Here is a 14773-nt window from a genome sequence, read left to right on the forward strand (position 1 = left end):
TGAGTAAGCAATCTTTTTTTTAGTAGAATAAGCAATCTTGTTGATGTCCTTAAAAAAATAATGAAAAATATAAGAACGAAAATATAATGATAAATGTGAAATATCTTCTATTATTGATTGAAATTAAGTGATTAATTCCTTGCAACCCGATTCATTCCACAACAAGCGTAACTACACAATGTTATCAGAAATTACCACCAGCAAACCATTGTGTAAACCATGGCTTCGCCCATGAGAATGAACACACTTCCAACAATACTCACAGCATTTTTTTTCAAATTTATGGATTATACTTTGATCCAGATCCTCTCCAATTCCCTCAAAGTGCAATTAGGTTCTAATGTTAAAATCTGAAGTTCCCAATAGTATGCTACGCCGTGAAAACCGTTAACGATCTTAACGCCGAGCCGTTAGGCCCACCAAAAGCCCAAGGCCCACCGGTTACGGCCGCTCTCTTCTCAAAGTGTCATGTATAAATTAACGCTACCAGCACCGAAAATCCTTCCTCGCTGGTATCTCTCACGGTCTCACCCAGTTCGGAAGAGATTTCTGGAGTCTAGGGTTTTGTCTCTGTTTCTAATCCATGTTCCCGCCGAATTTTCTTCAAGTTCTCTCTGATAGCGCACCGATTTGAGCGCTTTACTCGCCATTTTTGTCTTCTTATCTACTGTTTTCTGCGATTGGTTTCTTCAATTGGAAGCTAGAGTTTCAATTATGATCAGCTTCTTGCCCATTCGATTCAGGTTCGTCGCTACTTCGATCTCGATTTCTCTAAATCTTCGTGTTTTTGGCCCTGGTTTGAATCCTTTTGCACCATACGGCATGGCCTCCGCTTCTCGCTAATTGCTTCTGGAGGGGTGAATTCCTTGGAAACATGTAAATCCGTCGAATCTGATCTCTGATATCTTTATTCGATCGTAAGTAAGATTTAGTCGGATTTAAATATCTCTTGGCATCTTCAGAGTTGATCTAAGAAATTTATTGAAACTTAAAAGGTCTCGTTAGGAGGATTTGTTGTGCTTTTGTTGAACTTGAAACTGGATTAAAATATGCCACAAGAACTAGAACAGGAAGGTTCGCTTCGGCGAAGTAGACGCTATTTTAGGTCTTCTGTTGAGAGGGATGATCGAGGGTGGACTCTGCTTCACATTGGTGCTCGGAAAGGAGATCTCAAGGAGGTCAGTTTCTTGATTACTATTTTTTTTTTTATTTGTGGGATGGGGGGTGGGGGAGAATGATTACTAATATTTTATTCCTAGTTTCATCTATGCATAAAGAGAAAAATTCATTTGAAAGCTCTGGCCATTTTGACTGCTGGATAGCTAGGGCATTAATTGGATTTTCCATATCACATTTCAGAGTGTAATTCGGTCAAAATCCTTTATGTTTATCCATTGTTATTCCCGTTCTTATATGGTTCTTTGACTATTCTTCTGCCCTCTCCCATAGTCCTATTCTTTAAACCTATAATATACCACTTGCCAAACTTATTTGGGCTGAAATTGTCATGTTATCAGAGACCTTGAGGTCTATCTATTTGTGCAAGAAGTTTGGACCTCATCAGTGTCTGCCATGGGAAAAATATTTGGGTCACTTTGACAAGTTTCTCAACGCGGGCTGTATTTATAAGTTCCGCGTTTTTTTATAACACTTTAGTATCGGGTGTAGCTTTTTTCCCCATAAGAATTTCTGCATGTGACTATTGGGTCAAGTTTCAATTAGTAGTTTTCATGAGACTGGGATTCAATGTGGAAATCTATTAAAATGTTGATCTCAGAAACCATTCATTCATTACTGTTATTATTTTTCTGTAATATGTTATTATTAGGTGCATTGGTTTTTCTGATTTTGATCTTAAAGGAGCATGCGGCCGTTGATGGCTTGATCAACTTTGAAATATTTTGAGTATTGAGTACCCTTTAGGGATTTTTTTTTTCTCCTCATTGCTATCCCCTGGATGAAAGAATTGCTTCTAATGGGTCATCGCCTTTGAGTTTGTGTTGTCATGTTCTAGAGATTCTTCTAGAAGCAATTTAAGGTGCTTCAATCACACTAAACAGTCCAATATCAACAGACATTGATAGGACAAGAATTAGAACAATTAGGGGAAATTTGATAACTAGCAAAATTAACAGTCATATTTGCCTGCTGCATGGGTTAAGTACTGTAGTTAGATAGGGTAATAGACCACGAAAGGATCTTGAATTTTTTTCAGCAGAAAATAGATGTAATCCTTTCAGCTTAAGAATCAAGGTAATCTAAGAACTTAAATAATATAACAAAAATTAAAGATCAGATCGGTTATTCGGAATTGGCCGAGAGAGTGCCACTTTCCCAGTAAAGTTTGGAATTGACGAAGAAAATGCCTTTCCCCAAACAGTTTGGAATTGGCCAAGAAAGCACAACAGTTATTATGCAAACTAAATCTAGATAATCAGATTTGATACACAGGACTCAGATTCATCAGGTATATAATCAGACTGAGAACTAAATTCATTTGGTACCGTTTGACAACGTTCCGTTTCTGCCGTTTCTGCGTTTCTGTGTTTTCTTGTTCTCAGAAACGGAGAAATATCCTAAAAAGTGTTTGATAAAGTTATTCCGCTTCACCCGTTTCTAGAAATATAAATCAAAATTTATACCTATTTACAATTCTAGAAACGAATTTGACGAAACAAGTCATTTGTTTCATCGTTTCTAGAAACGAATTTGAGAGAAAAAAAAATGGTCGTTGTGCCCGATAAATCTCTCAACTATTTAAACCTAAAAAGATGCAACCGAACCCTCTCTCCCTTTTGGGCATTCGATGATACTATTGGGTTTTTTAGTGGCATTATGACTGTAAAAAAGTTCCGAGAAACAGGTTTATCGAACACCGAAAAATCCGTTTTTATTTTCGGAAACGTGAAAAACCATTTCTGCTGTTTATAGACACAAAAACAGCAGAAACGTTATCAAATGGTGCCTTTATGTATAAAAGTATTTAGATTTATTAAATTAAAATTGATATATTAGAGATGATAGATAACATAAGAGATTCAAGGGAAAAGAAGAAGAATAAATTGAAGAATTATTGGAGAGCTATCACCTAGTTACTGATGCAGACCCTGTTTAAATTTGGGCCAGAATTTATTATGAGTTTGGGTTGGGCCTTAATTTTTGGGTTTATTGATGTGATGGGCATTAGCTATTAGTTAGGCAGTTATTTTGTTTTTCAATTTTTTTAGATAAGGTTAATCCAATAGGTGGAGACCAGTTTGGTAGTGTCTGTGCTTGCATCTCCAAGAGTTCCAAATTTTCTGGAATCTCTTCAGTGGATTGTGGGTTAGTTTTATTACTTATTTCCATATTTATTGTTTAAAGTTGTCTAGAAAGACTGGAATATGATGTTCTAGATCTACTTTAAGTCTTTTCTTCTTCTTCTTCTTCTTCTTCTTTTAATTTATTTTTATTTATTTAAAAGAGCGTCCCAGTGCACGAGATTCCTGCTACTGCAGGGTCTGGGGGGGGGGAATGTATGCAGAATTACCCATTGCTTCGCAGAAGAGGCTGTTTCCAAATACTTGTGCATCACTTTAACAAAATATTTTGAATTTTTAAACATCCTTGTTTTGATTGTTAAATTTCTGATTTTGAATTTTGATGTGTTCTTGAACATCCTATAGTCAGTAGGACTTCAGATATCAGGATCTCGCCATCAGATTGACTTGATCTTTTTATATTTTGTCCTCCTTAATGGTCTGAACCTTCGACCAGTATATGGATCAAATCTGATTCTCTGTTGTTCTGTTATTTGATATTTCAGTTTCTACAGTGTTTTTAATATCCATAGCAATGTTCCAGGTTTTGGGTTTCGACCCTGGCCAAAATTGAAACTCGAAACCTGTGATTTTTTTGGGCCAATCAAAACCTGGGTTTCGAGGCCCGGCGAATGGTTTTTTGACTTTTTTTTGTTTTACCATTTTTTACCTATTTGATGAATTAGTTTCACAGAAGACATCCAAAATGTTACTTGTGGTTTGGATCCAAGTTTGCTAGTGTACGCTGAATGCAATGTACACTAGCCCTATTGGGGGAAAACCATTACCTCCAACTTCTAATCATGTAAATCTAATCCACAGAAAGGTAAAATGAGTAGAAGAATGCGAAAAGTGGGAAGAAATCAAGTGATTTGGAAAAATCCTTTCATCCCAAGGAGTTGTGTCAAAGCCAGTTTCAACCGTTTCGTCTCTGTCGAAAAATTTAAAACCATGATCCTTAGTCCAGTGAGATTTGTTCAAATTAGAGGTATCTTCTAATTGACAATTGGATATGCTTGGAACTTTATGCAGTTGTCTTTTGGTCTAATACTAGCATTTGACAAGAATTTTATCCAATTCTGAGTTTCTAAATCTGTGCTATTGAATTTCTCTTTAGTCTGGGTTTTAAACCCTTCACTGTGATTTTAGTTTCTAGGAGTTTCTGGATTCCTAACCTTTGGCAATTCAAAACCCATCAATTGGTATCCAAGTAATGTAGGACTAGATTGGACACCCAATTAGACCCAAAACTGCAGGAACTTTTAAAATAAAGAACAATCAAAACCAACCCCAACCCCAACCCCAACCATGTATCAAAAATTAAATTCAGCAACAACCCAGAAACAGTACCGAACCCACAGAACAGCAACACAGGGATTAAACAAACCAGTAGCAGTTTAGAACTAATCCAGAGACTATTAAAGTGCTAACAGTTTTCAAAAATCAGAACAGATATTCAGCAGTACAGCAGGTTATCGATCTCTCAAGAGAATAACAGCAGAGTCCAATCCAACAATGATTCTTAGGACTAAACCAGGAACAGATGGGAGTCCGTTCAGATTTAAGTTAACAGAATATTAAGAACAGCAGTCCAGAAAACACTATTCAAACTAGCAGAACCGGAATCCAGAAAATAAAAACTTCAGTTTACTAAAAGACGAAAATCTGGAGATTTCTAATATTTCATCAATGGCTGAGCAGAATCAGCCAATATTTGGGTCGATCCTCACTGGTATGGGGAGGAACCTTCGATCAAAGAACTGGACCAATCAGATACTCAGATCTGGTCATTCCAGCAGGGGCGGATGCTCTGTTTTGCAGAATTTTCTGGGCAGCAGAGTGATAGATTACATACCTGGTTTTGCAGCCCTAATAAGTCTTGAAAGAGATATAAAAACTTGAGAGAATAATACTTGAAGTAGACCTCCTGGACTTCACGCCGCAAGGAGTCAATTGGATCAAACACTAATTCCTTCAGTCTTGATCAAACACAAGACAACTCTTCATGAAGAAGACAATAGCAACAACCATTATTTTTTTATCAAAATCATTCTAGGCTTTTAGGAGCCTCCTCTCCTTTATTTATAATGTTAATGGGGGAGGGAATTACAAAATAGAAGGTTCCTCAAAAAGGAAACCAAATATTCTCCTAATACAATAGTTACTAAAAACTAAAATTAGAAACTAATTGAAATTAGAAACTAGTTGAAAAAGGAAACTAACTACTAATGACTTGACTCAATTAATGACTTGACTCCTGAAGAAAAAAATATAACTCAAATCAAACCCAACTAAAAAGGAAACTAACTAGTAATCCCGTACTCAATCTTAGAGCCCCCCTTTTAGACCCATACACTCAAAACACATGGGATCAAAGGCCCAACATGTATGGAACTCAACACTAGGCTTATTCCTAATAAAACAAGCCTAGTTAGGAAACTATACTGCATCACCAAGCTATGGAATGACTTTGGAGCCATTACCTTGCAGTACAATAGTGAAGGTTACTGATTTTCTTCTTATTGTTTAAGTCAGAAACTCAACTTCAGATTGAAGGATGATTGTGTGGGGCCTAAAATATGGGTAGGAGGTAGGAATACAGGATTTACTTTATTAGTTAGTGTAGTTATCGTACAATTTAGAGGGCGGACCTTGGTGCAATGGTAAGGTTGCTCCATTGCGACTTAGTGGTCGCAGGTTCAAGTAGGGAAACAGCCTTTCCAGCAATCAACCTGATTGAAGAGCAGAGGAGAAACAGTCCCAGACAGGTTTGTAATTAGCAAGAAGAAGGTAAGATTTTGAAGTTCTGTTCGAATGCCAAACCTCCCCATCCAGGAACCTGATTGGCTAATCCTTTTGGGGTTTTGTTGGCCACTCTAGGAGAGAGACTTGGCCAGCAGCTGGCCCCCAACTGCTGGCTGGATCTTTTTCTACAGCCGCCGCCTCTAGTTTTCCTTTTAAAGGTCAGCAACCTGCATCTGTGGATCTCCATATCCAGCCAGTCTAATTGAAGGACCCTTTTGGGGTTTTGTTGGACATCCCTAGGGAGGAACTCGGCCGGAAGAAGAACCCCATCAGCTGGCTGGATTCTCCCCACAGGTTCTTCTTTAAGTTTCCTATTTTGGATTCCTGGAATCAAGAACTTTGATATCTTTCAATTTAACCATCCACTTCCTTAGATATTTGGGGTTTTTGTTCCCATCATTGGACCTCCACTCGATCCAAATCCCAGCCCCATCTGAAGCTATGCCAATGAGCCAAAGGCTCCTAATTAGCCAGCAACTCTTTTGGCACTGATCCTGCTGATAAACATGAGCTAATAATGTCCAAAAGGGTACTAGATTCATGTGACATCTTGAGCACTCCAACCTAATACAACAAAGCACCAGAGAAGACTAAGGCATATAAGTTAAGAAAAGCTTCGAAATATTCCCTTAAACCTTGATGTTATGTGATCCACTAAGTTAGCCATCATGGTAAAAAGCTAAAATGAAAGTACACGCAATTGAGTGGACATTTCGAAATTCAGTATGCTTAGAAGCCCACAAAAAATATTCATAATGGATAAGCATATCTTTGAAAATCCTTTTGTTCTAGGTCTTCCCGAATTCTTATATAATGGCTCCTGTTATTATATGTTAAAAAGTATTGATAGGTATTCAGCGTGTGTGTCTGATACATATCTTAAAATAGCCTTACCTTTACAGGATGCATACGAAACAAAGGAAATTTTTTATTGTTGAACTTTGTCACTTCTGTCGGTTCATATCAGCTATGGTACACAGTGCACTTGATACGCTGGATACTTGAGATGCCTATTGACTGAAAACCAAAAATAAATTTTAAAAAATATGAAACTGAAACTCGAGCTTTGAACCATGTTTTCAACTTTTTCTGCCAAGAAACTTCTGAGGATCAGGATCAAATCCAAACCTAAAACCTCTCAAATAGAGGAAACAAGGGAAAGTTCCTCCAAATTCAAGCAGAAAAGAGATCCAACTCAGAATCCATTGGGGATTCAGTCCTAAAAAGAAAAAGGAACTTGAAAATTGCTTCTAATATATTTTTTATTATTTTAATTCTGTATGCCATGCATTAATGAATACGTGGATCTATACCATGCATTCATTGCCTTAGGTTGATGATATATCTTCACTTCTGCAGAAATTTGGGAAATTTTATTAGCTTCGTATTGGCTCAGATATTTAACTTGACGGAAGTGCAAGTGAAAAAGAGGGGGGGGGGGTTGGTGGCAAGAGAGATGGTTGTTTCTAACAAAGAGATAAAGGAACTTTGAGGTGGGGTTGTTAGTAACTAGTCTTTAAAGATTTAGTATATAGATAAAAATAATACAGATATAGTTAAGAAGGGTTAAGGTGACGGTCATCATAGATGATGCATGAAGCAGGAAATTAGGATTCCTGTGTTGCTTAATATAGTAGTACAGATATATGGTTTAGGGTCTAGATATCTATGTTCTCTTGCTGATTCTAGATTTTCTTGATATTTATTTTTTATTTTTAATTATATATGTTAGGCTGGTTGTGTCTCTTTATGTTTCAGTCGTTTGACTGATTATGGCATCTCATAGTCCATCATGCAGAAAACATTGATTTTGCATATATCCTGAAGATTCCATGCGTGCAGAAAACATTGATTTTGCATATATCCTGGAGATTCCATGCGTGCACTCCAATGCATATCTTAAATTTCCCATTTCTATGTATGTGTATCCACCATAGTTCTCTTAAAATCAGCTTATTAATTTGTTCCTTGACAATTTTTTGGTTATGTTCTTTACTATCAAAGTATCTTCCATTCATCCCTTGCATGGTTCTCACGGTGCCTAGGCAAACCAAGGCGGTCAAGGGAGGAAAATTTAAGGCGACACTAGTAAAGTGCCTACTCGACGCCTAAGCTACCAAAGTGCCAGTCCAGACTAAGCCACTTGGACACCTAGGCAACGGCTTGACAACTATGATCCCATGTTTCAAACACTCTACCCTTCCCATATATCATATGTGTTACACATTCTATTTTAATCCTAAACTCAACTCAACTCAACTAATCCTTATTCCAACCAAATGGAATTAGCTATGTTAGTCCTGTTAGGCCATCCAACATTATTCAGAGGCATATTGTAACCTTAGATGGTCAGCCATATTTGTTTATTTATTTATTTATTTTGGTAAAACACCCATATTTAGTTATAAACCACGGAAACTGAAATGTTAATATCTTTACATATACATTAATTTTTCCTTAGTTTTTTAAACAAAAGGGTGAGAAGCTGCAACAACTTTGTTCGGGGTGGGTTGGGGTGGTTTTTTTTTTTTTTATTATTATTCTCCTGATAGGGGAGAATAGGGGCCTACCGAGAAAAAAAAAACAGCTTTAATTAACTACAAAAAATTAAAGTGTTCCAAAAATTAATTTGGAAAAAGTCACAAGATACGACCTCAAATACCAAAAGGTTTTGTTCTCTGCTTCATTTGGTTGATTTGATGTATTAAACTTTCAGTCGTGACTACTGTTTTGGTTCAACGAAAATGAGTGAGGGAGGGAGGGAGGGAGAGGTGTTGTAAGGGATCAGCACAAACAGGCAAAGCCTGTATCAGAGATAAAATTAGAGGTGGACGCAGCCATCGTACTTAAGAAAGAGAGAAAAAGCCACTTGGGCAACCTCATAAGCTTTTACCAGTCTACCAGAGTTTGCTGATCATAAAAGAATGAGGTTTCTGATTAGCATGATCTCATATTCCTGATATCCAGCAAGATGAGTGAACAAGGCCAGTCAGAATCTTCAGGATGTCCAGCCAAGCATATAGAAGATTAGAATTGGAGAGAGGTGGGGGGGGGGGAGATTCAGCATATGATGAATGATTAGATTAGAAAAGGTACTATATATATTAATTTGGATGGTCAAGAAACATTTAAACTTAAATTAAGGGTTGAGAATGTTATAGAGAGTAAAACTTAAAATCGTATGGTTAAAAATCAGCTGAACAAAAAATTGTGTTTTCATTTTTCAATCTCCTAGGTGGGATCAACGAAGTTGTAGGTCCTGTGCACGTCAAAGTGTGACATGTGGCACATTGTGATTGAGCCGGATTTGTGTGCATATAGATCTTGTACCTTGACCTGAGACTTTCCCTTCTAGGAGTTGCATAGAACTGGTAGAAGTTTGCTTCTGTGGATGCATGAATGAAGTGCTTGTTTTCACTCCTCCAGTATTGTGCTCTGCTGTGTCCAATTGCCGATGTTGCATTGTGTTTTTTTCTTCCTCGCCTTTATTTCTTCTCTTTTGCATGTTACTTGCGAATTGATTGTATATTATATTGATTGGCAACCATTACATAATTGTCCTGTGATTGATATGGTCTCTAAAATCATGGTTTTCCTTTTGCAGGTGAAGCGACTTCTGGATGGAGGCATGGATGTTAATGTGTCTGCATGTGGCCCAAAATCACAGGGTGTGACCCCTCTCCACCTTGCCGCTCACGGTGGCCACCTCAAAGTCATGGACGAGTTGCTTGAGCGTGGAGCAAACATTGATGCAAGAACAAAGGGTGCTTGTGGTTGTAAGTATAACAGATATGGAAGTTCTAGTTCTAAGAGGCTTTAGTGCTCTGGTCTCTTTTTTTAAATGGTTGCCTTGTGATTAAAACTTTTTTTTTTTTTTTTTTTTTAGTGTTAAAACAACTTCACTAACAAAAAATATCAACAATATGGACAAATGATTGTAGGTATGGTGACGAAGGACCAGTTGATCTGATTTTGTAGGTTTTTCTAATCATGTTATTTGTATGGTTTAACAGTATTTTTGATTGTGTGTTGCATATGACTCGGACTCGTATCACATAGCTCCCTGCTGTGGGCCAGCTGAACTTCAGTGTCCGTTCAAACCACTTTTGTATGCTTCGTTGGAAGGTTTACCAAAGAAGCTACTTATAATGGTTTCTGGTGTATGACATATATAGCCAGCCTTCTGGCTGAACCTGTCTGAAGGACCAAAAGTGGTCCCTTCGTTGTAGGTTATACACTTGTCTACAAGTTTTCCTGACTTTTGCACAACCCAGATGTAGACTTCCAAAAGTGCTGATGGGGTGGTTGTTAAAAAAGATTTCCTCTTTATATTTCGTTTAGGTAATGGTTGGTTTTCCATTTGGTTATATTTATTTGGCTTGTTTCTTCTTTTATTTTTTTATTTTATTTTATTTTATTTTATTTTATTTTATTTTATTTTATTTTACTGAGGCTCTGTATTTTAGATTCAAAGAAAAGATTCTTCTTAGTATTTTATTTATTTCAATGACAAAAGTGCCTGTCTCCAAAAGTTTTTCTGAAGCCATTGATGAAACGGCTTCAAGGAGGAAATCTCTCATCTGCTAGCGAGATTACCGACAGCTCTGAAAGCTGAACTGCTAAAGCATCCATTGCCACCAAACAAAAAAGATCCACACTTCACTTACATGGCTCAATCCAGCAAATACACTGATTCAAACAATCACAAACTTCTTTCTTTTGGGTGTGTACCTCAACACCTTGGCTACTGTAAACTTATGTTTTATTAATGGATAAAAGAAGACTCTGTAGTCTGTTTGGATGGATCATCGAAGCTTTTGGCACTTTCTCTCCTCAAGGGGGACAGGGTCACACGACACGACACGAGTTCTCTCTCTATTGGTTTTGTTAATAATTATCAACTAACTGCTTCTTGACATGATAAATTTTTACAAAGTCACCGAAAAGTGCATTTTTGTCCTTAACTATCACTCCAACATTCTAATAATAATAATAATAATAATATAATCACAATTCCATAACTGAATTAGAAACATGCATCTTTCCTTCTTCTTTCAATCATGTCTGATCCTTAAAATAATGGTTTTAAATGAACTTTAAAATTAAAAAAAAAAAAAAAAACTGATGGAGTTTTCTTCTCAGAATCCAGGCTCCAGCTCCGGGCAACTGATCCTTGGCAAAATGTGAATTGCAAATGCATGCAACAATGGTGGAGTTTCAAGAGTCCATAATCTCGGTGGTGTAAACAACATGTCGACTATTATAATACTCACGCCACTTGAATGGACGGCGCAGATCTTCCCACCAGCTGCTGCAATCTGCGCTGCTCCTTTGAGGCGGATTGATCGGACTACATCCTCCCAGCAATCTCTCTCTGGGTTATACTTTCTTAACACCCCTTTATCCTCATCAACAACAAATATCACTTCCTCTTCCATTGCCGTCGCCGGCCCATTCCAACCCACAAGCATCCCCTCCGGCATCTCCTTCCACCGGTCATTCTCGACATCGTAAACAGCTCCTTCTTTAGGAGCATTCCCCTTGAGATTCACCATACAAAGTTTCCCTCTCCACCCAACTGCCTCCACCGCATCCCTACTGAACCTCCCATCTTTGAATGCCGCAACCCTTTCCCACAACCAATCTTTCTTTCTCAAATCACATCGCTCGGCAGACCTGGCGACTTCTGGACTATAATGAGATCCCACGCCGCTGACCATATAAAGTTTTCCGCTTGTAGCCCCAGCGGCGCACCACCGGCGTGGGGCCGAGAATCGTGGTCCGAGGTGCCATTTGTTGGAGTCTGGGTGGAAGATGTAAGGATGGGGGAGGGCCGGGAGGAGATAGGGATTGGTAGCAGCCAAGAGGACCAAGTGGTCGGAGACGGTTACCGATTGGATGGGGAGGTTGCGTGATAGGAAGGATGGGTGGCGGAGGAGGAGAGGACCGTGGTCGGGGTCCGATGGAGGAGGAGTAAGCCGATTCCATTTGGAGGAGATAGGATCAAATGATAAGAATTCGATTGGATTGGATTGCTTCTGATTTGGGTGGTGAGATTGGTTTCGAAGGAAAGAGTTTGTGGTGGCGTCAGTGGCGGTGGCGGCGGCAGCGGAGGAGGAATAGAAGAGGGTATAAAGAGAAAGGAAAGGAGGGAAGGAAGGAGAGTAGATGAGGCGGCGCCACGAGTGGCAGACAGAGTAGAGAAGAGAAGGGGGTACAAGTGAGAGGCAGAGCTGTGCAAGATGGTCAGGCAGCCCTGGTAGAAGAGGCTGCTGCTGCTGCTGCTGCTGCTGGCTTGACTGATGATGCCTTTGTTTGTGCCGTTTTGTGGCGGCAGCACCAGATGTAGTGGTGGTGGTGGTGTTGGTGGCGTTGGCCATGGAAAGGTTTGAATGAATGGGGATTCTTTCAACTTTAAAGGCTTAGGAAAGAGAGCCTTTTGGAGGTAGGACCGTAAGAATTGGTCTACTCCTTCTTCCTTTGCTCTTTCCTTAATGAGCAAATGAGCAAAGTTCTTAGTTCTTACTGGATAATAAAGTAGAGCTGAACGACCCCTCAGGCCCTCATAGTTGGGCACATTTACAAATTTGACATAGTTAAAGGGTTCAAGAATTTTGACCGTTTGACTTTGTTGATTTATAAGGACGATCTTACCCTAAAACTTAAAAAGAACCTTATAAAGAATCTGTGGACATGATTTATTTTCATACAAGAAAAAATGTGCTTCCTAATTTTCTTCCACAAGATAAGGATTTTTTATTTTATCTGATCGTGATTTATACTATATTATCTTTGACATTGACTATGGGTATTAATTAGAACATTCTAAAGATGAAAAATATAAAAATATATTATCCAAGATTTTAAGTATTCTATTGAATGTATCGATATTAATCGATACATATTGTATCTTTAAGGTACCGATATGATATCAACTCGATACTTTTAATATATATAAAAATTCTATTATTTATACATAATCAGTTGAGTGCACTTGTCTCATCGTACTTTAGTCACCTTTTTACATATAATATATTCTTATATATTATTTATTTTTAGTATTTTATGTTTCAAAACTATATTTTACATATCCTAAACATTTTTATATGTTTCTTGACCATTTTATTATGCATCCTTAGAAAGATCTTTAAAATATCTTGAATCTCACTAATATGATATGGTCCTAAGGTTCCCCCCGCCCCTCCGAATACATGTTAAGTTTCATTACAACTTGGATAGAGTTGAATAAGTGGTTTTTTTTTTTTTTTTTTTTTTATAAACCAAGGTGTCTGGGTTAGTCTACGTGCACCTCAATTAATCCTCGGGGAGACTAGTACAGCAACTTACTACCATGATCTCCATTTAAATCGTAGATACACATGCAATAATGCCAAATGCATGGAAATGGAAAAATACAAAAATATATAGAAATATGCAAGAAGGTTATCTGATTAAATTTAAGTGTGAAATTAAACATTTTACCGGACCACTCCACATTTTCCAATCCTAGTCACCAAGGCCTTTTTCTATTACCAATAAAAGATTGTGATCCCATTAAGACTTGTGACCTTGTGAAGGCTTTTTGACAGAGGAGAATATTGTCAAGGGTATTTTAGTCATTCTAAAATCAAATCAATAGGCGGCAGTGGAAAGGACAGGGCAATTCAAAGCCAGTGTAGGTGGCATACCTACTGATCACAGGAATCACTTTGGGGCAACTTTGTAAATTTAATAGGCACTCTCTCCTGACTCCTATATTATCCTTCACCAGAAGGGAAGTGGGAAAAAGACGTGCGGATCACGGTTTTAGTAAACGGTATTTGGATCGCTCTATCCGATACTTTAGGTCCGGATCGGAGGGATCTATCCCTTTGATTTTATTTTTTATTTTTATCTTTTTTATCCTTAGATTTTATTGATACGGGATTGGCATAGAACCGATATCATCATTTGTCAATACTGATATTCGGCTCGGGCAACATGTATGGACATTCTTAAGCGAAGCAGTGGAGGATTTAGTGATGATGAGCTCCATTAATGTACCATATAGGCAATTGAGGATTGAGATCGTCTCTAGCATTACATGCTTTGCAGTGCACATCCAACAACTAGTAATGTCTTGGGCTGCATTTGAGCTTCTTGGGTTATGTGTATAAACGTTCTTAGTCATTGGATATATGCTACATGCCCGGAACCCAATCCAACAATTGATAATTTTTTCTTAAACCATAGTGGGGATACATTTTGGATAGAAAAAAATTGTGTTTCATGGACTTAGTTATTGGCTTAGATATCTATATTGGTCTCACTCGATATTGATATTGATATAGATCAATTGTAATGCGTCGGATCGTTCATTTTATCTATCAAAATCTATCATATCAAAATGCAATATAACCTCACATCTACTAGTGTGTCAAAAATTTTAATTTTTTATATTACCATTTGATAAATTTTAAATAAGTCTAGAATTTAACATCTAAGTAAGGATCTTGGGTCTGGTACAGATTGATCAATACGATACAAATACCAAAAATAAATAGAAATTGAAGTTATAAAATATTGTTATTTGGTTGTGTGGCCCTTGTGCCAACAGGAGGTCATGGTAGTGTGCATCCAAACAATGGGGCAATTTGGTCATTTCACATGCTTTTATGTCCTTTTTTTTT

General features: G+C 37.7%; 2 protein-coding genes across 2 annotated transcripts; one reads left to right on the forward strand and one right to left on the reverse strand.

The window, feature by feature from the left end:
• Positions 1-488: 488 nt before the first annotated feature.
• Positions 489-9880, forward strand: LOC122068707 (phytochrome-interacting ankyrin-repeat protein 1-like; the record flags this gene model as incomplete). The annotated part of the gene is given in 2 exon segments (XM_042632588.1): positions 489-1178; positions 9709-9880. Coding segments are annotated over 2 exon segments (301 nt in total), but the record flags the coding sequence as incomplete, so codon positions are not given.
• Positions 9881-11231: 1351 nt separating this feature from the next.
• On the reverse strand, positions 11232-12589 carry LOC122068729 (F-box/kelch-repeat protein SKIP25). Its single transcript, XM_042632612.1, has one exon. It carries the CDS (start codon positions 12482-12484, stop codon positions 11243-11245), a length of 1242 nt encoding a protein of 413 aa, XP_042488546.1. The 5' UTR covers positions 12485-12589; the 3' UTR covers positions 11232-11242.
• Between the last annotated feature and the right edge of the window lie 2184 nt (positions 12590-14773).

Source organism: Macadamia integrifolia, unplaced genomic scaffold, assembly GCF_013358625.1.
Source record: "Macadamia integrifolia cultivar HAES 741 unplaced genomic scaffold, SCU_Mint_v3 scaffold453, whole genome shotgun sequence".
Taxonomy (NCBI): Eukaryota; Viridiplantae; Streptophyta; class Magnoliopsida; order Proteales; family Proteaceae; genus Macadamia; species Macadamia integrifolia.

What these genes read in the sequence shown, in the direction of transcription:
- LOC122068729 (XM_042632612.1), bottom strand. Translation starts at nt 12,484, where the DNA reads ATGGCCAACGCCACCAACACCACCACCACCACTACATCTGGTGCTGCC.